The 23,632-nt window shown below is 41.2% G+C and overlaps 1 protein-coding gene across 4 annotated transcripts in view; it reads right to left on the bottom strand.

Annotated features, from left to right (window-relative positions):
* The window catches only part of LOC146984495 (band 4.1-like protein 1), a 45,538-nt gene extending 21,949 nt beyond the window's left edge, over positions 1–23,589 (bottom strand). For 2 of the 4 annotated variants that reach the window (XM_085781633.1, XM_085781634.1), the window contains exons 1-3: positions 23,255–23,500; positions 4,744–4,832; positions 4,280–4,429 (exon numbers count right to left, since the gene is read on the bottom strand). In XM_085781633.1, the coding sequence (XP_085637759.1) occupies positions 4,280–4,429; positions 4,744–4,815 (222 nt within the window). In that variant the 5' untranslated portion in view covers positions 4,816–4,832; positions 23,255–23,500. Of the gene's footprint in view, positions 1–4,279; positions 4,430–4,743; positions 4,833–23,254 lie in introns of all 4 variants that reach the window. The other 2 variants (XM_085781636.1, XM_085781635.1) reach the window with 2 other exon arrangements.
* Between the last annotated feature and the right edge of the window lie 43 nt (positions 23,590–23,632).

The following is a 23,632-nucleotide window of genomic DNA, read 5'->3' as shown; positions in this document are numbered from 1 at the left end:
CTGTATGTTGTTCTGAGGTTCCCTTGAGCAAAATGTTTAACCCTTAGAGGCTCAGCAGCTGACTGTGCAGCCTGAACTCTAAAGAGGAGAGGAAGCAGAGAAGGTCTGTTTGGGGATGGATTTTAAATTGCTGTTGTTTGAGTGGGAGTGAATGATAAGAAATACAGATATGCTGATTTCATCATCCTTAAAACAAGAGTTTGGTCTCCTTTGTGAGTCTAAATTCATGAATGTTGAGCACTGTAGGTTTAATTGAGCATGTACATCTGTCACACACGCCTGTCACAGTTTCAGAAAGGATTCTTAACATAGCTACAATATTAGAGTTTTGGGTTACAATTCACGCTAGTGCAAAGGAAACATTGTTCAAAAAGTACCAATACATGATTCATATGAAAGCTATTTTGTTTCATAATAATTTCTGTCACCTCCAGAGAAGTGATCGCCCAGTTTGAGGCTGAGCACTGACATAGAAAGCACTGAATTCAGAAATAGCAGAACCCAGCTCCGTCTCTATAATAAAGTCAAGCCTTCCATGGGCCTGTGGTTAACCAGGAAAAATGAATAAACCGTTACAATGAACATTAGCATTTCATGAGTTGGACCTGCAGAGAAAATCCCCTTTCAGCCAAAGTTTAAGCAGTGAAAATACTCGTACAATGGTTTCTATGGGTTTTTTGTTTAAGAAGCCGGATGTTTCATTCAAAAGGATTTTTTGAAGAACGGTTATAAACAGTTTTCCATCTCAGCTCGAAGGCTTTGAGTAATGTCAGCAGGTGGTGAATTTGTTGTTTAATGGTATGGCTTTAGGTCAAGCACTGCACAATTTAAATGCACTGTGCTCAATCAATATCTATAATGTTGTGAGCCAAACATCAATAGGAGGCTCAGGCAGCTTCCCTGCGTTTTTATCATCAGCAGGTGCCTGTTCGCTGCACATCATGACTGCAATTAAAGTGATGATTTCACTGCCTTCATCACTGTGTCCCCGCTTGCCTTTTTCATTTGCAGACGCGTTAATATGCACACTCCTGTGAGTAGTAACAAGAACTGGTATCTACCTCCTCCCCCTGTTACTCTCAGACTTCTACCTCACTCTTTTCATCTCCTGCTCCTCCTCTTTCCCTCTCACACCCTATTTTCTCCCCCGGTCAAACACAAGAGCACTAATCTGTCACCTGTATGGATTTGCTGTCAAACTCCAATATCTCCACTGTCACTATCCAGGTGACATGAAGAAATGTGTATGCACATGTGTAGGCACGCACATAACCGAGACAGAGGGGGAAGATCGGGGGTGGAGGAGTTGAAGGTGAAATGTGTGCGTGTGAGAGAGAGAGAGAGAGAGAGGCACTCTCAGACTCGGACTCCTGACACATTCCACCAGTCGCTGCCTCTTGTAAGTAAATCATGTGAGGTCACGTGGGAGACAGTACGTCATAAAACAATTCTGTTGACATGAATGAGGCTGAGCTGTGAACAAGATCATTCCCATCACACTCCATCATCAGCGGCGTCCAATGAGACTCCAGTGCATGCTTGGATGTGCGGCTCATGCAAGTCCTTCACAGGATTTCATCTGGTGTGAAACGGTGGTGCTCTAACTCAGAAGTCATTTCATGTCCAAGACCAAATTAACTATCCACAATGCTCAATCATGATGAGCACGTAGGCTACTGTGAACTTCAAATAAACCAAGAGAGGTGGGAATTCACCGAGCTACACCCGTCTGTTTACAAACACAAAAGGCTATACAGTCACGATTCAGGAAAGCTGAGGATTGCTCTTCTGAGCTTTCCATCCCCCACAATGCAGAGCTTGTCTCACCTCCCTCCAGCCTTCACTCCCCCACTCAGTGAGAATAGTAACAGCTGCATTTCCTGACTCATGAATTACCCAGGGAGACTAAATCCCACTAAGGTGTACTGTGGTGGACTCTGCTGAGTCAAGAACTCCATTCAAAGCGTGGAGATGTACACCAGCTTCTTAAAAGCGCTGTAGCTTTTACTCAACTGCACAGCAAGATATGGATTTACAGCATGCATGCATGTAACTCTGGCAAAACATTCCACCAAGACATCCTTTTTTTCAAATTACCTCCCACAGTCCAAAAACATGCACTGTAGGTTGACTGGCAACTCTAAATAGACCCATAGTGCGTGAATGGGAGTGCGTGTGATACCTGTTACTACTGGCAATCTGTCCAGGGTGTACCCCGCCCTTGCCCTATGTCAGCTGGGATTGGCTCTAGCCCCCCCACCGCCTCGACCTTACAATGGATGGATCGTTGTTTCTACGTATGATTTAAACTTTGAACACCGTTTCTCTCTTGAGAAGTACAAAAAGGCACCATATCCTCCAACAGACTTTAAATTTAAAAACTTTGAAAATTCCTAACCAACCAACCATACATGCTACAGTTTTCCAACTTTCACCAAAAAGTAGCCCCAATACTGAATTTGTAACACCATCATGAATTGTCTTGTGGTTTGTATTAACCACAAGACAATTCATGATGGTGTTACAAATTCATAACAAATCAACCCTATGTGCTACAGCTTTGGAACTTTCACTTTCAAATTGCCTAATTTTGCCTAAAATTGCCCGGCCCCAACCATTGCTGTGCAGAAGCTATAATTTGTTGTTGTGTTTTCTGATTTGCCGTTGTGATTTGCACTTCAGGGCCACCGTAGATTGCAGTTGATGAAACATTCAGTCCAGGATAACTCGACGCTGTCTGCTTCAAAGCAACGGATCTGACTTATGCAGTTGTGTCCATCATTTCTATCAGTAGGCCTAATGATAACCACCACTCTGAGATCTGGGAACAGGGCTGTATCCCTGCAACAAAGTCTGATGAAGAAAGAGGCAACTTGTCAAACAATCAGATAAGCTTCTTCTAGGCAACTTCTAAAGTCTGCCCATTGTTTCAATGAATATAATGACCTTTCTACCTAAAGCAAGCGTTAAAATTCTTTGGTGACTCCTTTCTGAATTTCCAACATTTCAACTCTTTCAACTTTCCTTGTAGACATGCTTTAATACAGTTTAAAGTGTTGCAAAGGTTACACTTCTCAAAAGCTAAATTAGCAAGAATATTTCCGTAGACCCATTATGCGACAGATGTTAACAGACCCAGGCTACTTCCTATCATATGTTCTGGTCTTGTCCAAACTTGTTCCTTTCTGGTCATCCTTTTTTGAAGTCATCTCTAATGCTTATGCTTATCTCACCTTTTCCGTTGGTTGCTGTTTTTGGTTTGTTTTCTGATCCAACGGGATCTGTTCCCTCTGTTCATTTACAGAGGGTCATTGCCTTTTCCTCCTATTAGCTAGACACTTGATTTTATTCAAATTGAAAGCTGCTACTCCTCCATCACATCACCACTGGGTTAGGGACGTTATGCAGAACCTTAAACTGGAAAAGATCAGATGTACCCTCAACGGTTCCATCAACAGATTCCACAAAACCTGGGACTCTCTAATAACTTATGTGAACAATTTACCTGTAACTGAAGTGAATGCTAATGTAAGTGTAGCCAGATGTTAAATGTGTCCTCATACTATTAGGCCTATTTCCGGGATTTCTTTGCATGCTCTTATGTGAATGCATGAACAGCTCATGGGTGTTGAAGTCTCGCTTCTCTCTGGGCATCGCTTTGTTCTCTGTTGTTCAGGAGAATCTCCACTGATGCTCTACTCAAACACAAGTTTTGTGGGTTTATTTATCATATTCATGTAATTTCAACAACAGTAAGTTATTTTAAATTGGCAGTTTAGGGATAAGTTCCTATCATTAACCTTTATTAAAGCAGAAGTAAGCGGAATATTTGTGTTAATATTAGTCTTAAATAGTTATATCTTCCGACGGCAATCACTTATATAGAGTGTTTCTGTGTCTGTCAGTCACTCTGCTCTGCTGTAAGCCGAGGAGAAAACTTCTTGTATACTTCCTTGTATCCTACAACCTTTATCCAATGAGGAGAGAGAACGGCATGAAGGGCTGTGTGTGCAGCCAAGGGATGCGCGTGAATGTGGTGACAAAGGGACGAGGACCAATAGATCCATGATGAGGGCGGGGACTGCTAACTCCGTCGGCTGACAAGAAGTTAGCCAAAACGACCGGATCGCTTACTTCTGCTTTAATAATACTGTTTTTATATATATGCATATATATAAACCTCTGTAATCAGCTTGCTGGTTTCATGATGCTTTGTTTGGCTTTTTTTCCCCATGTGTTTTCCCAAGCAAAAACTAGTCAAAGGGCGAGAAGTGTATACCTCAACTGCAGTCTCATAGTCTGAGCCGTCGAGAAGAGTGACTTTGACGGGGACAGTCTTGGGCCGCTTGGTGGTTTTCTGGGGGGATTTAGAGGCTTTGCTGGGGGTCTTGTCTGAGCTATCGTCCATATCCCCATGGTCCTCAGGAACCTGCAGGAGAGAGGAAATCCCTCCTTGTAAGTAAGTGAATCACTCAAATCACTGTACTTTGTCCTTTATTTAAACAGTTGAATTCTCAGTCTCAGGAGGCTGGTTGCTAAGTGATTTAAATCCACAATCTTTGATCACATAAAGCAATCATCAAATGCATGGTGTAGTGTGAGCTGCTAAGATGTTGAGTTGCTGGCAGGGGCAGAGGCTGCTCGTCGCCTTGCATATAAAGCAGACAAGCGGAAGGTGCCTGAGTGATTGAGAGGCCTGAGTAAAATGATCTACAGCTGCTGTGAGTTCCACACAGCTCCCACCTGATTGGTCCTCTTGGCGTCACCCTCCATTGCGCTCTTCATCTCCCCAGCGAAAGCCTTCTCTGTTGTCATAGAAATGGATTGCAGTCCTGCAACCACACATAAACATATTCAGTCAACATCAAATCTTTTCCTGTTCTCCAAAAAAAAAAAACACAGTGGAGTGTTTACTGCGGCTAAAAGTCCAATCCGCCTGTGGAACACCTCTCTGTCTGTACACAGCATACCAAATCATCACTTAAAATGACATTGTGGCGTAATGACCCGCCGCAGAACTGATACCTGTGGTGACATCGCATCCAATTTCCTCTGCAGCTGACAGCTACTATGGTATTTTTAATCATCCTGAACCACCATGCAGACTGATCATTGTGTATAGGAAGATGGAGAAAGGGAGAGAGAGAGTAGCTCAGCCGGTAGCTGGCTCACAGCCTCCCACAGGAGCACTCTGCATGAAGAGTGTTGGCTTCAGGACGCTCTCTTCTCTCACTAGCAAAGGAGATAGCATAAATTACATCAGCCACAGAGCCCTGCGGCACAAGCACAGGGCAGCAGTCACACTGAGATAGAGAATGAGAGAGGGAGAGAGAGAGGGAGGGACGCAACAAGGAAGGAGAGGGCACCAAGAACGTGACAACAATCTGAGGATGAGACAGAAGGAAGGAAAGAGTAGCGCGGAGTAAAAGGCAGAGGTTACGAGGTGAGAGACACCAGGGAGAGGGAAGTGAGACAGGCTGATACAACGTTGAGGCTTGTCATTTGAAGGTGACCACTGCTATTACCGAACCGGACTGCTGCACAGTGACCGTAAAGTAGTTGATATTCAGATGAGGTGTTACTGCTAAAAGACACACAGCGCCAGAGATAAGGCCAGAGTCAATCTAAAGCTTTCTTGAGCACAAGGTCACAAGTTTAACACTTCTTATATGTCAGCTGAATTTTTTCAAGATAACAAGAGTGGAATTTTCTTCAGAATTAACCACTGCTGCAATTCTTAAGCCTTTTTTTTTAACTTATTTTTTGAATAGAAATATTAGATTATAACGGGGCAGTACTAGAATTTTAAGTAAATGCTTCCGTCTTCCAGTGTGGTTGAAAATAAAGTGTTAAATTATTGGATTCTTCCTCTCACTGAGTAGGATATTGTTTATCTTAAAATATTTGCATTTTTCAGTCTCAGGAGGAAGACGGAAAGCAAGAAATATACAGTAGGGGAGACCGGGGACAGTAGCAACAGGGGATGGTTGCAACATGTCATTTTTCTCCAATCAGGAACAAGCTAGAGTGATGATACTCACACTGCACGTGCTTAGTTGGATTCCCCCCCTTGCAGAGAAAAATCAGTTGAATTCAAAAGATGCTCTAGGATTTATTGCAAAAAAACTGTTTTTGAGGTATGAAAGTATTTTTTTCTTGAGCTTTGTTTTTGTTAAAACTGTTGTCACTCTTTTTGTGATTCTGCTCAAACTTATATGGTTTAAAGGAGTGATATGTTAACTTTAAGATGATATGATTAGCATGTATCAAGAGCACTTTGTTTAGGGTTTAATCATGGCTGACCGGACGGGGACAGTTGCAACGTCTGTTGCAACTGTCCCCGTGCAGTATATGAATATTAAAACAGACCACAAAACAGTATTTTGACATAAAAATTTTTTTTACTGTTGTATTGCTAATATTACAATGATGAGAGAATAAATGACAATGGCAATATAAAAGTTATTCCCTCACAAATTGTTCCATTCATCCTATGTCACTGAAAGTCTTTTTTTTTCAATTTGAATATTTGACATCTGCACATACAATAAGGCCTCCTAATCTAGACAAATCTATACTGTAATTGCCATCTGATCAAAGCTGATGAATAAATAACACTATAGAATTTACATTTTTGATAATAATCATTTTACTAGACATGAAATATATTGTATTTGTAACATGTTGCAACTGTCCCCGGGCCCGGGGTCAGTTGCAACATCTGACTCCTTACACTCAAATGCAAATTGTGAAGAATGTGGATTCTGTAATCATCTTTTAATTGTGTTGGCTATTAACAGACAAACGTAAGTTTATTGTATAAAAATTTGGTTTGTCTAATCCAAACCGTCTCCGAGTAAGAGAGCCAAATGCAAAAAGTGTTGCAACTGTCCCCGGTCTCCCCTACTCTACTGCATAATGTACTATCATTTTCTTCCCAAGAAACTCCTGGAAATGCGTTAGCCAACAGTATGTGTAATATTTGGCAAGAAAAACTTGATTTTGACCACAGCCATAAAGAGAATATGATTTTTTTTTTTTGCTTCAAAGAATTTCATTAAGTAGTATACTTTGAAGTTGCTGATTTGAACATTTAAAAATCCATAATTAACACTTCAATATGCATTTAAAGAGTTTAACCCATGGTCCAACGCACCGTGACACCGATTGACACCCCCCGAGATGAAGTCTGCAAACCGCTAGCTTTGTAGCAACTTTAGCAAAGACAGCACCATAACAAACAGCGCAGTCTATTTATCCAAGCACAACCGATCAGATAGCCACAAATAATGCTCAGAACAGCACCAAACGTCATCAACAATACAAACAGGGCCCCAGCCCATAATAGGAGGCATCAAACATCTGTTAGCTTAGCCTGGTTTCTATTGAAAAGAGACCAAAACAACTCACCCACTCTCCTCCAGTAAAAAGTAAACTCAGTCTCAAACTGATAGGGGCGCCCATCGAAATGAAACCAGTCGTCGTTGTTCTCAAACTGCATAAACTAGTGTCCCCTCTGTGATGTCTGCTTGTTACTGTCATGGTTAGGTAGTCAGCTGGCGTGGAGGCGCGCTACGAGTGAAGTAGAGTCAGCTCAAGGATGAAAATGTGTGTGTATTACTCCATATAATGCAGCCAAAGTTCATGTATCTTGCCTATCAGTTTATAAAAGTTATTATCGCGTGTTCACAGAAAAATGAACGGAATTGGGCATTTCTAACTTTAGATATTTGCGGGAGAGAATCACGCAAACAAGCGCGAGATTAGACGCGACGTCACGTCATGAGAGGTTTGTTACCGGAAGAGTCTGTAACATAGTGAAGCAGACATCACAGAAGGGACAACTCTGCTGGATTTATGCAGTTTGAGAACAACGAATGGTTTCATTTCGATGGGCGCCACTATCAGTTTGAGACTGAGTTTACCGAACACGAGCTGAAGGAAATGGAGGAGAAAAATGAAAGAGGAAGAGCCGGGTGGAGTCTAAATGCTGGACCTGGGGGAATCAAGTGGTCAGTGTGGTCACTGCCTACCATTGGCCGCTGAAACCAGATGTTTGTGCTGCCAGTCGGACTCGGACATGTGTTGTCAGTGCCTGGACTCTGCGCGGAAAGTTGCTGCATAACGTATACAGCAGAGCAGAGTGACTGACAGACCCGTGTTTCGGACCAAACACTCTATATAAGTGATGCTGTCGGAAGATATAACTATTTAAGACTTATATTAACACAAATATTCCACTTACTTCTGCTTTAATGTAAACCTTTAACCTGGGAAATGAGAAACATGAATGGGTGTAGGAGTAATGAGAGGAAGGGATTAGGAAGGAGGGGACATGGAAAGCTTCAACTGAAAAGTACAAAGCTTCCAAGGGGGAAAAGTGTCATTAGGGATGAGCTAAACATTAGCCTAATTTGGTCTAATAATGACCAACTCGAGTGTTTGCAGACCAGGAGAAGATATGGTAGTATTTTCTCCAAAAGAAGAGGCCATAATTAACTATTATTTTCCTCAACCAGTTGTCTGAAGACTTCTGTGTTTACAGCTTGGGAGGCTGGAACACAGCACGTCTCAGCTTTCATAATAGGTCAGCCTCACTCTGCATAATGAAGCTAGATCAAAGGGGGAGCAGTCTGGCTCTGAGATGGCTACAGATGTCACACAACATGCAGTGTTTCCCCACAACTCTGAAGAGGCTGTGAGGTGTTTCTTTCATCTAATTAATGAGTAAAAATACAATTGATGAAGAAAAAAAGATACTCTCTAATTATGATTGCACAATGTAAACCATAATGACATTTTGTGGCATTTCAGGTCAAAGTGGTCAATAATATTTTTTTCAAACGATTTCCACGTATAAATTTGCGAGTTCCATGTTTATGCAATGAGACAAAGTCAAAGTCAGACAAGAGAAGCAGCAAATTTACATGAATACACACACACGCACAAACAGAACAGGTTGGAAAAGCAGAATGTCTGTCAGACAAAACGTTAACACTGCATGGAGCTAACTGATTAGTGAAGCAGTTTTATTCATAAGTATTGTGTGGAAGATGTCTGCCATCCAAAGATATCACAAAGTCTTAGTGTAGGTGCAGCAGTCGAAACAACAATCAATCTTAATTTATGGAGCACATTTAATGTGGACATTATTTAATATTGCCTTGGTGCTGGAACTATTTCCTAATTATATGATTTACAAAGTAATTAATGAGAAAATTAAAGCTCTATTCACTGGTGTAAAACGTAAGAGTGACAGAGCTCACATAACACACACACACCATCATCATCAAAAGTTTTGAGCACTTCCATCCATTACTTTAACTTAAATGATTAAATTTCTCAGTGTTGATAACGAAACTATACGAGATACCAAAAAAAAAAAAAAAAGTAATTTATTAGCCTAATGATACATGTATGACTCATTCAGAGACCGAACACACCTGCAACGTTGGTTCACTTTCTACAATAGAAAAGAAACTTTGTTCAGAAAGTTTGTTCACTGTGAAACAGGTTTCGGCAAATCTGTTACACCTTGCTGTTGCCTTCTGCCCAGTTCATCTACAACCAGCTCCATGGGGTTTAGCCTAACTCTGGATATGGGCTTGTTAAACCTACAACAGAAGTTGGGTTACCTGCAGGAAAAGTTTCTATACACTGATTTTTAAGGCTCAATTCCTACTGTATTTGGTGTCTCAACACACAATTTCCCCAAAGCCCCCTGCCTTTGGTAGTTTGTTGCTTACCTTTGTATTATTTCAGTTACATACTTGAACTGGTACATTTTAATCAAAATTGGTTAGATTTAGAATTTAGTGTAGATTAATGAGGTGGAACTAAAACATGAATTAAAATGATTTTGCATGAAGCATGACAAAATGTGGAAAAAAAGGTTCTGAATATTTTTTGAACGTTACAACCAGGTGTGACCCATGTCTTCTGTATTGTGTATATGCTTGTGGGCAGAAAACAAGAAATTGTAGTACAGCAAAGCCAAACACATGCCTGAGATAGTTTGCAAACTGTAATTCAATTGTGGATTTTGTCCAGCTGAAAGCTCTGACATGATTTAGACATGCCAGCAGCATGGCTCTATAACAGGAATGTCAGCCCACCACTTTGGTCTAGTCAAAATATCTTTATAACTCAAACAGTGTACTGTATACTGACAAACAGCTGCTGGCTAACTAAGCAGGCATTGTGGTTGGAGTGGGGGGCAGTGGTAGTGATAAATGTGGCGATCTCAGCTGACAGAAGTACCAGAAGAACTACAACAGAGGTCGAAACCCCTAAACTGTGAAATCCAGCAAATTCCAGGTACAAAGGGACCTAAGCTTGAGGAAAGCTACAGGGGTGGGATTGGTGAAGGAGATTGCTTTAATCAGAATAATTTCAACAGTTTCCTACATTTGTTTTTTATTTTTATATGATTTGATTGATTGGGCACAGCCAAGGTGCAAACAGCAAATATGAGGAGTGAAAGAGGGATGAGGAGGAAAGGTTCAAACTCAAATCGTATCTCATTCCACTGGTAATATCAGTCCTCCTGTACACTCACATGAGACAATCAGATGGGTCCAATGTAATAAAGGAGTGAATGTCAACCCTGTGAAGCTGCTGTCAGAACAATGTGTCAGCGAATCATGTCAAACCAGAGAAGAATACTAACAGATCGGCCACTCATTTCACACACATCATGATTGTGAGGCCAATCAATTCTTTCATTTGGGTCACTTTGTGATTCAATCACTCCAGCTCCACATGGCCTCCGCACACCTAATCATCTGTGTGAAAGAGATGATGGAGACGTATGAGATGTATGAGGTGCTACGGCTGCTTAGACTCAGGATTTTTATAACAGCCACTGTCTTAAAAGAGACTCCCATTAAAGGTCCTGCTTTGGTTCTCGAATTTCAAAGACCGTGTGTCAAAGAAAGTCTCTGTGAAGTAAGACTGCATCACATTAGGTGAAGCTCCAAAAACAATGTGTTGGACTGACGGCCTCCAAAATTAGCTGCATTAGGTAAGATGCCTTTTCTTCGCTTGGATGGTACAGAAATACTTTTTTATTTATACTTCAGAAGTTCCTGGACCAAATTACACCTGTCTAAGACTAGATTTAGGAAAGGGCTCATATTAGCATGGCAATTAATTTCATTACTGCAAACTGATGTTTGCTTGAGTCATGGACGACCAAAATAGTCCCAGACAGTTTCCACTGAGTCCATTTATCACAAACTATGTCTGGTGCATGTATGTGTGTGTACATAAGTAGGTGAGTCTTTAGTGTTTTTCCTGCCTTGATGGATGATGGTTGTGGCATACAAAACTATACAGAACATTATGAAAACTGTGGCAGCTGTGAGAGGTCACACTCAGTGTTCATCCCCACTGCTCAGTGAGCACTGTGAAATGTATGTTAAAGGCACAGTGTGTAACTTATTTGGCTTTTTATTAGCAAAAATCAAATATTGCTTTCATAAACTACGTATTTACCAAATCTAATCACAATCGTATACAAATGAAGGTTTTCTCGTACCTCAGAATGAGTTATTTAGAAATACATACAGGTAGGTGGCGGCGCACCCAATCGAGGCTGCCATGTTGCATTGCCATCTTTGAATACGGTAGCTGAAAGGTAACAAACTTGGTTCAAATGCTCTATTGAGTGTCTGTCATGATTTATTTTAAAGTTGATTTAACAGGGACGATATACAACATTGCCACAAAAAATTGGGAAAATGTGATGATGCATATAAGACGTCTAGCTTCAGCTAATTTGCAGTCTTGCTAGGCTTGTGCTGATCGCCTGTCAGAGGAGGACTGACAATGTTTTTTTTGTTGTTTTTTTGCTGTTAAAAAACACACACTCTGTGCTACAGCTGAGCAGCATTGGCAGCTAGATCCTCTAATGTTGAACTGTTTTTATACAAAATGCAGCCAAACACCAGGAACAGAAGAGGCTCCTCTCAGGTGAACCGACTGGAGAGCTCAGGGCGGTCCTTTTTTCTTTTCTTTTTTTAGCAGTGCTGTTGTTACAGGTGATGCATATCTATGACCGTGTACGTTTGTCCTCTGATCTTTCTTCACGGGGACTGCGCTGCATAACTGGCACATACTGTACGTCCTCTTGTGTAACTTCTTGCTGCAAAATATACCTGAGGCACGAGTGGAAGTCTGCACGTTAAAAACATATTATTATATTAATCGCTAAGTTATTGTTACAAGTTAACGGTTAGTTTGCAAATGTGTTTGTCCTCGGAGGCCACCGTCACTTTGCCAACGGGAGGGGTGCTCGAGCGAGTGAGCGCTGTAATCTAGAATCTGAACGCTGGATGTCACGGTTCCCACAGTGGAGCTTTAAAGACTCCTTTTAGACAAAACATTTTAGAAACTTAACAAATATGTTTGTTTAAGATATTTTTGCATCTCTATATTTCATGTCTGCACTTTACTCACTGCTTGGAAGTGGGCTCTGTTCTGTCATAATAGTGGATATCACATTTTGGTCTTCTGGAATTTTCAGAATCACTTCAAAACCAGGATGGGAATGTAACCTGCTACAGTCTGGTTTGTGCTTACAGCCACATAATTAGTCCTACAGCATTCTCACATTTCCACAGCTTTTTCTTCACAGCTACAGCTTAGCCGGCTATGTAGATCATCCAACAGTAGCTGTTGGTGACCCAAAACATGCACCAACACAACAAATAACAGTGCAACAGTGGAAATCCTGTAATTCATTCAGGATTGAATGAGGCCATGACTTATTTACAACTCCCTGGCTGACTGTCTCAGTGTGTTCAGTCAGACACCTGTAAACTTGTCTTTTTCTCCAGGGAAGCAGTAGCCTCCAACTGACCCAAAGGTCAGTTCACCTAAATTAAAAAAGAAAAGAAAACCCTCCCTCGCTACAACATCTCAATGTGACAAGAATTCAATTTCTGAAGACCAGATTTGACTTGAAACAGTAGCAGATATCAAAATGAAAATTGTATCTGCATACAAAGAGCGGTGAGAAAAATGTGGATGACAACATTGTTTTAATATTTTGTAACATAGCAAAGGGGCCTTTAATGAAGACAATGGCTTTGTTAAACTTGTTAGATTATTCAGGGATGGTGCCATGTCCATTTTTATGTTCTGAGTCTAAAGCAGCAGGCTATCAGGACTTTTGAAGTTAAAAGAGTGCAGCAACCTAATTTACAGGCTTAGAATTTGGAGAAGATACTTGCACTAATATAAAAACACAAAGGCTTTAAATTTCCCCATATTTAACTTAAAAATGTATAATCTAATCCCATTCAAACCTTCAAACTCCTCTAAAAAAAACAGAAGCTTTGACCTCATCTAGTCATACAGTACTCCACTGCATTCAGAAAGTATTTAGATAATTAATATATTAAAAAAGGAGAAACTAAAATAAATTAGGCTATATCAAATTAGAGAAAAAAAACAGGCCACAAGATGAAACATGGTGGTGGCAGCATCAGGCAGTGGAGGTGTTTCTCAGTGACAGGGACTGGGAGATGAAGAGTCAAGGCTGAAGGACCGCTAAATGAAGCAAAAATAGAAAGAGATCCTTGATGAAAACCTGAAATAGTGCTCAGGACTTCTGAGGCACAGTTCAGCAGAAGAAAACTCTTAAAACGTTATGTAGTGGCCCAACCAAAAAACCCTGGCCTCAAGCCAGTGGAAATTTTGTGGTGTGACTTGAAAATTGGCGTTCACCTGTATATGGTCCCCATCTAACTCAGCAGAGCTTGAGACAATCTGTAGATAAGAACAACAGAAACTCTCCAAATCCAGGTGTGCTTCACCTTGTTGACTGCTGTGTCATACGCAAGATGACAAGGTTTTCACGTTAACTTCAACTAAGTACAAGGGTCTGAAAACTTATGCCAATCTGATGCCCCAGTTTTTCCTTTGTAATATTTTTTTTCTGAAATTTCAAAAATGTAGTTCTTGCTTTATCATTACGGGGTGCTGAGTGTAGATTGATGAATACTTTCTGACTGCACTGTGCATTCTCAAAGCTGTTATGACAAAAAAAATATGCCACAAAGCAGCAAATAACAGAGTGAATCCTGTAATTCATTCAGGTTTGGATGGAGCTGTGCTTTATTTACAGCTTGTAGGCTGTCTGTCACAACATGAGGAGAGACTACAGTTGGTCCAACAACTGTGTTTAAATATGAGACATCTGTAAACTTGTATTTTCTGTACAAAAGTTTTCCCCCTTTTTTTTTTTAATCACAAACTCTAATGCCTGTGATGTGTGGTATCTGTAGAAAAAAAAGCCTTTTGTTGCCATGAGAAGCGTTTCCTGTTCAAGAGTGGTACAGACGACTGCAGGCATTATTAAGATAAGCTGTGTTTAGATGATTAGTCACAGTTATTGAAAATCTTTTAAGACAAAATACAGATAAGCAACATTCAGTGACACGCTCCTCCTCATAAGCGCACACACACACACACACACACACACACACATACTGTACACACAGACTTCTTTATCCTCTCATTTCCAGTCCTCTCATACACGACTCAATCAGCCTACATTTCAAAGTTAGACCGCATACACAGTAATCATTACTGAGCGCTGTGGTGACCCCGATGTGGGCTAAGATCCACTGAAAATGCACTCACTCTCAAACTGTACAATGTCAACAACAAGGAAGCAAAATGCACACAATGTGACGCAGCAAAACCTTCATCATCTGCACCAGGGACAGTTCAGATATATTGCTAGATAGTAGCAGACATAATGGCTGATCATCTAGGGCAGAATGATGTTCATGATGCACCATTCACCACGGCCCGCCTGTGCCCATCTGTCTACATGCCATCTCCGAAACAAAGACTCTTGTCAATTTAGAGGCCCCGTGTATTGATGCGTCTCCAGGCAGACGTCAGTCGCCCTCAGGCCCATCCTTCATCAGCGGTGGGCAGGAGAAATCTGTCAAATATAGCAACTCAAAAATATGTCACAGCAGAGCAGAAGGAACATGGGCATGACAGATTGTGGATTCCTCTAGCTCCTCTAACACAGCATGCTGTCAAGGAAGGGCACATGTGCTAACAGCATAGTGTTATACTCCAGAGCATATTAGAGAAAGAAAGAAAAAGTGCTAAGATAGAGAGACGAAAGCGAGAGTGACAGTGTTAGCAACACGTTCACTGGTCACAGCATCAAAGCTTTTTGAGAAAGGTGTGCAGTGTTGGAGTTATTTCCAAAAAAGAGAGGTACGTTGAGCTTCGTTTTAGCTTGCTTTCTAAAAACAATCAAGACCGTTCTGCCGTCTGAGGAGATGAGACTGCCCTGCTGAGGAAAAACAAGCCATGGGTTGACAAAACACAGACTTTCACAGACTGCTGCTCCAGTGTTGATTTTTTTCACTCTAACCAAAACTTCATACTTAAGGTCCTCTGCCTGCTGTATAAGGAAGTGTTTATTTCAACAGCAATCTTAACCAAGTTGTTTATGTGCCTAAACTTCAGCACGACCTTTCCATAAGCAAACACATCATCATTTTGCTTGTGCACTGCTTGGTGATATCAGATTATAGGGACAAATAACCTACAGTATATGGTTGCTTAGGTTGCTGAAGCAACTAATGCTTTTTCAAACTCTGCTGCTGTTTAAAGCAAAACAATAACTCGTAGGAAATCCTCATATAGAAAACCTGCAACATTTCTACAAAAATAAAAACCAATTTTAGCCGCTGTGCAGCGATGGATCAGGTCCGGGCTATTTTTGGCAAATTTAGGCAATTCTGAGCAACAAACAGGAGAATAGGAAGATAAGACAGTTGACATTATAATGTTAATTTTGCATCATTTGAGGATTAAACTCATAACGTCTGACACCTAAATCCATCTTCATCCATCTCACTTAGCTAACTGGCTAGAGACAATTCACATGAGGCTTCTCAAATTGACTAAGCCATTCACTGTCGTGCAGGCAGATTTGAAACCACTGTAAAAAAAAATTCAGTTATTAAGACAAAAATCTGAAAATACACATACTGCATCTAGATAGCATGGAGCTGTTGGTAATTTGTTTTTAAAAATGATTGATTTGTTCCATAAGTGAATAACTGATGTTCAAATATGCCATTTCATTCAAAAATCTGAGAAACAAGTTTTGTGTAGGACAGTCTGAAGATGCTCTGTAGTAAGTTTGGTGTCAATTGAGGAAACATTGTGGGAGGAGTTTTTGAAAAACAGAGTGATGGACTTCATAATAGGTTTAAATGTACAAATGTTTCTTCAATACTGAGGCTACAGTTTGATGGAAGTTTTGAAGCTGTAGCATGTATGGTTTTTTGATTTGTTATGAATTTTCAAAGTTTTGAACTTCAGACGCTTGCTGTAGTGCCACCATCAGGACTATTGGCTTACAGCTGAGGTAATCTGGCATGGGACTGGACCTTGTGCAAAGTTTGGTGAATTTTTACCCATGGGATCTATGATTTCCTCGGAAGAAAGAATGAGGAATACAATACTGTCCTGGCAGTTTAGCTGCCCGGACCCTCATCATAGATTTTACTGACACTTCTTGTTTCATGTTTCAGAAGCCAGCACAGCAGAGCTTATCTGTGGATGCCTCTGATTGCATGAAATTCTTAGATCACACATGAACTTGAATGAGTAAAAAAAAAAGCCTATTGGTGTTGCTTATTTCTGACAAATCCTATGCTGCTGTTGTTGGAAGAAAAAAGCATCATCCCTGCAAGCATTTCTATAACAACAACAACCCCCCACCCCCGAGAGTTTTAGCCCCCATACTGCATTTCATTATTACTTCTTTCCTCTTGGATGCTTTATTTGCAAATGTGCATTCATACAAACCAGTGATTCCAGCAGAATCACTGTTAACATCCTTCTATTTCTATTACAAAGGCCTTTTATGGACCTCACCTTAAATGGTGGCAGATAAGGAAAAAAATGCATTGAATATTTTAATTATCTGCACGAGGTGATAGATTTTAAATTATTATCATCCGTGGCTCTCCGATAATCCTGATGTTGTGGCTAATATAAAGTATTTTTGACATAAGAATGTGACAATCTTACATTCAGGCTTAGGACATGAGAAATATGGTGGATTTTCCTTCTTGCTCTTGATGCCTATTTTTATAGACAGGTTTTTATTAAACTTCTTTAACAGTTTTTACTCCTTCTTATCTCAGGTTTCATACCTCAAGATAATTAATAGTGTGTTATAATCATCAAAGCAGTGGTAATACTAGAAATACTGTAGGCTGTACGGGTCCTGCAGAGGGGGGGCGCTCTGTGTTGGTAACATGCCTTACTGTGATCTCAAGGCAGTGTTCTTCCTTTGCCAGAAAGTCTTTTGTGACTACATCATTTACAAAAATGAACAAAGCATGCCTCAAACTGTACTCCTGTTAATTAGGCCATCCATTAATTTGGAGATTTAAAGGGACACAGAGACACAGTATTTGTCCATCCATCTGCCTGTTTCAGGACTTTTATCATTCTGACTGGCCACATATATGGATCCAAGTTTCTCTTTGTCCAGAGTGTACAAAGAGCAAACTGAGCAGGTTGCCTGCCCTAATTGATTTTTAGCACTTTTTGGAAGTTAATTCCTCTCTGTGTTGCTTTTGACCATCACAAACAGTAATCTGTTTGTGTTTGTCATTTGAGGTCACCAGTGCAGAGGCATTTATCTGCCATGGAAACACTGAAAAAAAAGATCATAGCCCACTATTGAAAACTACTAGTGATCTTGTTTAAATAGCACCCCTGTTTGTAGTGAGGCCACAAGAAAACAAAAGGTCAAGACATCAGGAAGTTTTCTTTTCCTTTCTAGCCCTGCCCAATGCCCTGTCATGTCATTCATTTTCATTTCATTAAGGACTGCACAACAAGTCGGCAGAATTTGCTTTCGGCACAGCATAATAGCACATACTGTGTGGCAACACATCAGTTGTACATTTAACATACATAAGACATCAACATCAGACCAGACATTTTACATACAGACTATACATTTGACACAGATGGAGTTTGGGGATGAGTGAAGTTCAGTAACCTGATGGCAGTGGGGAAAAAAGCTGTTTTTGAACCGGGTTGTTTTGCTGATATGGACCTAAAGCGCCTGCCCAATGCAACACTGTGTTCACAAGGACAGAGAGAAGGTCTGTTACAGGTTACATTGCTTATGATGGGTTCAAGTTAGCATATAATGCAATTTAAAATAAACAAAAGTTCTTCAAATAATGGCCCATTTCAAGATAAGTTGTTTTTTACCATTTCACTATAAATTCCAAGTTCCATGAAACTGAACTCTGCAATAAAACAGATTGTCATTTTAAAAAAAATTGTGACTATGCTACCTCATTGAACAGGTACTCCAAAAATCCAGTATCCAACCATTGTAAGAGTTACCATAGGAACTAGCATAAACACCTACAATGTGTATGTTTTTAGACATATCTAAAGCAGCTACTGTTGCTAAAAGGCATCAGTGCATTATACGGTCTATGCTGATTTAGTGTATCTACACATAGAAGCCACCCACTGCATCAGCCAATCAGCGAACATTCCTCTCTGAGCTTTGCCATTTAATCTCGCAGCTCCTTTCACATCTAGGCCTCGTAATCAGTGCTTCCCCTCTAATGGCATACACAGCCAGTCCATCAATCCTTGCTGGGCAGGGGCTGGCTCTGCGAGACCAGGTGCAACAGGGCGGTGGGGGTTGGGGAAGAGGGAGTGGCAAGATGTCCTTGTTCAGGGAAAGCCATATACACACATTCCCCAAACCTTTGGCACTCAGCAGTCTTGGGAGCAGATTGTGTAGCACGACTGTTAAGTCTGCTGCAAATCACGTCACACCACAACCGAGATAAATGATACGGCTTCCAAACCAATGAGGCTGCAAGTTCATCCTCCCCCAGAGAAAGGAAGTCCAGAGGGAAATGTGCTGCCTATGTCGACATAGTATAAAGCACTGACTCGTGGGAAGGGTCTGCACAACAGCACTGGGGACTCACAGGGGTTGATACAGTTTCTACACTTAAACATCTGAGGTAGCCTACTAAGTTCCACCTTTTGATCTGATGCGAAATGACAGATTGTGTGATTGCAAATTTATCCGTGTCTGCTTCATTGTTGCTTGGAGTCAAAGAAGGTGGCAAATGTGCGTATCAGAATTATCAGAGCAGGAGGCTGGGTCACTGTAAAGTTAATCCTGACTGATTAAAACAAATCAGGCAGAGAAATTTCTCAAAATGAGCTGTCAAAATTCATCTTTTGATTTATGAGATGAATATGTTAAAGATGAATCAGTTTACAGGAGTGGAAGAGCCATCCTCCACCACAAAGTAATCTCCCACTTAGTCAAGGAGGTCATGGCGGGATATGTAACAAGGCATGGGGCTATTACATTAAAGGTCAAAAGCAAATGGAACTCCTAGGACACGATGAAATACACAGACTGCTTATATAGATTTTTCTATCACAAGATGTGAATGTCTTAAGAACAATTACTGTACAGACACCCACAGTGTGGGTGACTGATTGTAGACATGTTGACATACTGTTGATACACTCACTGACAAACACAATCCAGACAGACAAACATGCAGCAGGCGCTTTCAGTGAGACAGAACAAGGCGGAGAGCAGACTGCAGGCTATACATGTTGTCCTTTTTATACAGCATTCTCCAGTTTGTGTATAGTGTGGAAAGTAGTGCAATTCAACACAACATCCCCATGTACTACCTCCTCCCCCTCCTCCTCCTTGACGCAGTCAGAAGAAACTGAACAGTATGAGCTTCTCAATGTGAGCATTTCCTGCAAAGCTATTCCACTGATTGCATAACATCATAGCTACTGCCGTTAGTGTGCTCTTTCTGTGTATTTACAGAGCACTGGTAAACATCATGACACGAGAAGAGGGTGTGGAAAACACACACAGTAAACTACACTGTCCAGGTTTCTAATAAGTTTTGAAGAAAGTATTTTGAGTGATAATGAATGTGATACTTACTTAGTTTGAAAAAAAAAAATCTATCAAGTGCAATTCATCCATTGACAGATGACCCTACATCCCCAAGATTGTATTTCACTTTATAAGAGTGATAAATGAAGTACTGTACAATCAACCTCCTCCCATTTCTGCTCTAGGTAATGATGATTCCTTCCCTAGTAGATCTTCACTAATAGATAAACTAAAACACAAATTCTATCTTCACTCTTCACCATAATAAGAGACAAGCACCCACCTCTGCCTACCATTTTCAGTTTTGTTCTCATTTGACCAAAGAGAGGAGAGTGTTGCCACTAACGATAGTTAACACAGAGACAAGGAGCCCGCCTGTTTAAGAATGCGGTTACCATGGGAACCATAGCCTAACATCATCTGTCAAGCATATCAAAATAAGATAAAGACAAAGGGGGGAAAACAGAGCCTGTGGGCATTATTTTGCCAGTTGACACATTCATGAGATGGAAGAAGAGGTGAAGCATCGCATGGCACTGTGCGGAAGAATGTGACAGCTCATGCAGAGGTGGGCACGCTGCTGTGACAGTGTTGAGACAGTGGTGGTGGGTGGAAGATGATGACCAGCAGTTTCCAGTAGGATGCCATATTATAGTCTCCATTAAAATAGTTTAACATGAAAAATGTGTGTCACAGTGGGACAAGGGGGGAATATGAAAGATTACACAGTGTTCTCTGTGTGAGATTTAGATGACAAACTCTGGGGAGGATAATTTCAAAAATCCTGATCAGACTATTCAAACCAGATCCGCAATATATACACATCTTATATAGTGTTTTTGTTTTTTCATTACTGAATAAAAATCTAGTTTCTCTTTTATGGTTTTATGGAAACCAATCAGAAGGATGCAACACATTAGCCTACAACACAAACTTGCAAAGTAATTACTAAGAAATCAACTCTATACATTAATGAAATATTCAGACTTATTCATCTCTGAGCTCTCAGGACTGCATGTTTTCCTTCAAAAGGGGAATTATCTACAGTGAGCGGGTCAATACAGATGAACTTTCAAACTGCAGCATATGTCACGCTGGCTTCCCCCTTTGTTTTCAGTCTCTGAGAAACTCAATATATTCACACATTATACATCCTCAAGTAACAGGTCTCGTGTAGGTCCACATAACCTTCAACTGTAAGCAACCAGTTTCTTCAGAAAAAGTGCTTTCATTCATCTTATGGTTGTGTTTGGTTTGTGTTTAACACCTGTGTTACACATCATATGATGTTACAGAAGAGAGCGCCAAGTCCTCCTGATTCTGGCTTTGTATCCCACTACATATTGTTTGTGATAATCAGTCAGTCAGTTTAATACAGGCTATTATCTTTGATATGACTTTGAGAGCTCCTTTCATTTCCAAGTGATGTGAGTTTATCTTGTGTAGAATTCCAATTTGGCTGTGAACAGATCACTGGCCCTGCTTCAATGAGCTATTACAAATCAATACTAGGATGACTTGAAATAGGACTCGAGGGAAAATTGTATCGAACTGCGCTGCCTTAAACAAGCATGCAATGCTGAATCTACATACAGAAAAACACACACATAAAAGTGCATCCTGTGGTCGTACAACACAAGACCAACCTTTATCCGTATGACATATGCACTGGTGGTGACACAGCAGAATCACCACATGTGAGCAATTTGTAAACATCTGCCATATACTCTCGCTAGTATCTCATTGTTGTAACTGTGGGGTTTGCTTGGGTAATTGTTACATGTTATGTCACAGATAAGAAGAAAATGCTCAGTGTAAAATTTAGCATGTAATTTCATTATTGCATCACCAGCGTGAGACTCTTTGAACCACATTCAATGGACATGAAAACAGATTTTCAGTCATTTTTCCTGTTGATGCAACAACAGCTTTGCCCTTTAGTGTGAACTAGCAAATGGGTGTAACAGAGGAGCACCACACAGCTCATGCTTGCACCATTGTAATGCACACCAGGGAGTCTGGAAGTAGAGCAGGTGAAAGAAAGGAAAATGAGAGTGGAGGATGCATGGAGGGACAGAGGCATGATAAACAGATGGATGGATCTTAGATCTAATTTGCCCGCTCCCTGACTCTGCCTCCACAGATTCAGAGCCTGGGAGTTACTGTAGCCTGTGGCGAGGTTGCAAGGAGCCAAATATACATGGAGTGACAGTCTGTGTGAGTAGGAAGAGAGTGAAAAGTGGGATACTTTACTGACAATGCAACTTCTGCAGTCTGACTTGTATGGAGGTGTAAGGATAAAACTTGCTGGATAACTGCATTTATGTAGCTTTCTCAAATATTCCACATTGCTCAGAAACTCAAGTTGTCACTACAATTTTTGCTGAACTTTAACTGAGAACTGTGTCATTTGTTTCCATGCTGGGGAGTAATCTTAATATTTTGTAAGTTTATTACAGATTGCTTTGTCTGTTACAGTTGCCAGTGTATTTTGTTTATAGCCTAGTTTACACAATCAAATCTAAAATCAATTCAAATTGTTGGATTACAGGTTTGAGTTGCTGTAGTGTGGACATTAAACGAGCAGATTCCTTTCTAATGACCTTTTCCAATGCCAGTCTTAGGGCATTTCCAGTTTAATAGCTCACTTTCTCACACTGCAATTCACACACAGTTGAGACACCTTCTGTTTGCCGGGGCGCCCACGCCTGCCCCCTCTGCCACACCCGTGACAACACACGCTGTCTTCAATTAGCTCATTACACTGAGCATCAGCTGTTAGCCTATAGCTCCACATAGAAGAAAAAAACCACTCCCTTTGCAGATGCCGGCGTGTCCAAGAATAGGTCTATTGTAAGTGGGTTGGATGTGTACAGTAAGAAAGCTGATGATGCGCTATGAGATTGAGGGAGATGCTAAGAGAGGTGCACCTGCTGACTCTCTGCCTCCCGGGCCTTGATATCCATGAAATACTGGATGCCCTGGATATATGCAGCTTATTAAAGCAGCCCGACGACCATATTGGCCGGATTAAAGCTCCGTGGCAACACCCTCTCCATCCGTCCATGACACTTGAGGCACAAAGCGGTGTCTTTTAGCGGAGCATGCACAGCGCGTTTTTTTTGTGTGTGCAAAGGCTTGTCACCGGCATGAGGATGCTCTCCATCCCTCCCTCACCTACAATGTCATTTCGTAGCAACCGGCAAATGCAGCATGCACCTGTTCCGCTCTCATCAGCAGCGTCCTGTGAGAGAAACAAATAAAAACGCAGAGACCCACCTGTCCTGTGTCAGGTCCGGGTGTCAGGCTTCCGTCCAGATTCCAGTCATTGAGATTGTAAGAACCTGCAAGACGGACGCCGCCACCGCCCCAGTGCCAGCCCCCTCTCTCCTTTCCCCCCCCTACTCTGCCGAGGGAGATGTACTGTAGCCCTGCAGGCTGGGGACAGCAGACAGCAGGCACAAGCCGGCACGGATGGCTTACGGTCGGGAAGGGCTAGGAGGAGAGTAGAGGGGCGTTTTCACGGTGGAAGCGGGGGGAACTCCTAACGTCGTGCGTGATGTGTGAGTGAGGACCGCTCCGTCTATGACACGCAGCGTCTCCTCTCGCTTGCTGATGTTCGGGTCATCTTTAGAGTAGATGTGTTAAGCGCGCAAA

Source organism: Trachurus japonicus, chromosome 7, assembly GCF_045865225.1.
Source record: "Trachurus japonicus isolate A0001 chromosome 7, Traja_1.0".
NCBI classification, from domain to species: Eukaryota; Metazoa; Chordata; class Actinopteri; order Carangiformes; family Carangidae; genus Trachurus; species Trachurus japonicus.
Note: the sequence above shows the minus strand (reverse complement) of the source record. Positions and strands in the feature narration are given on the sequence as shown.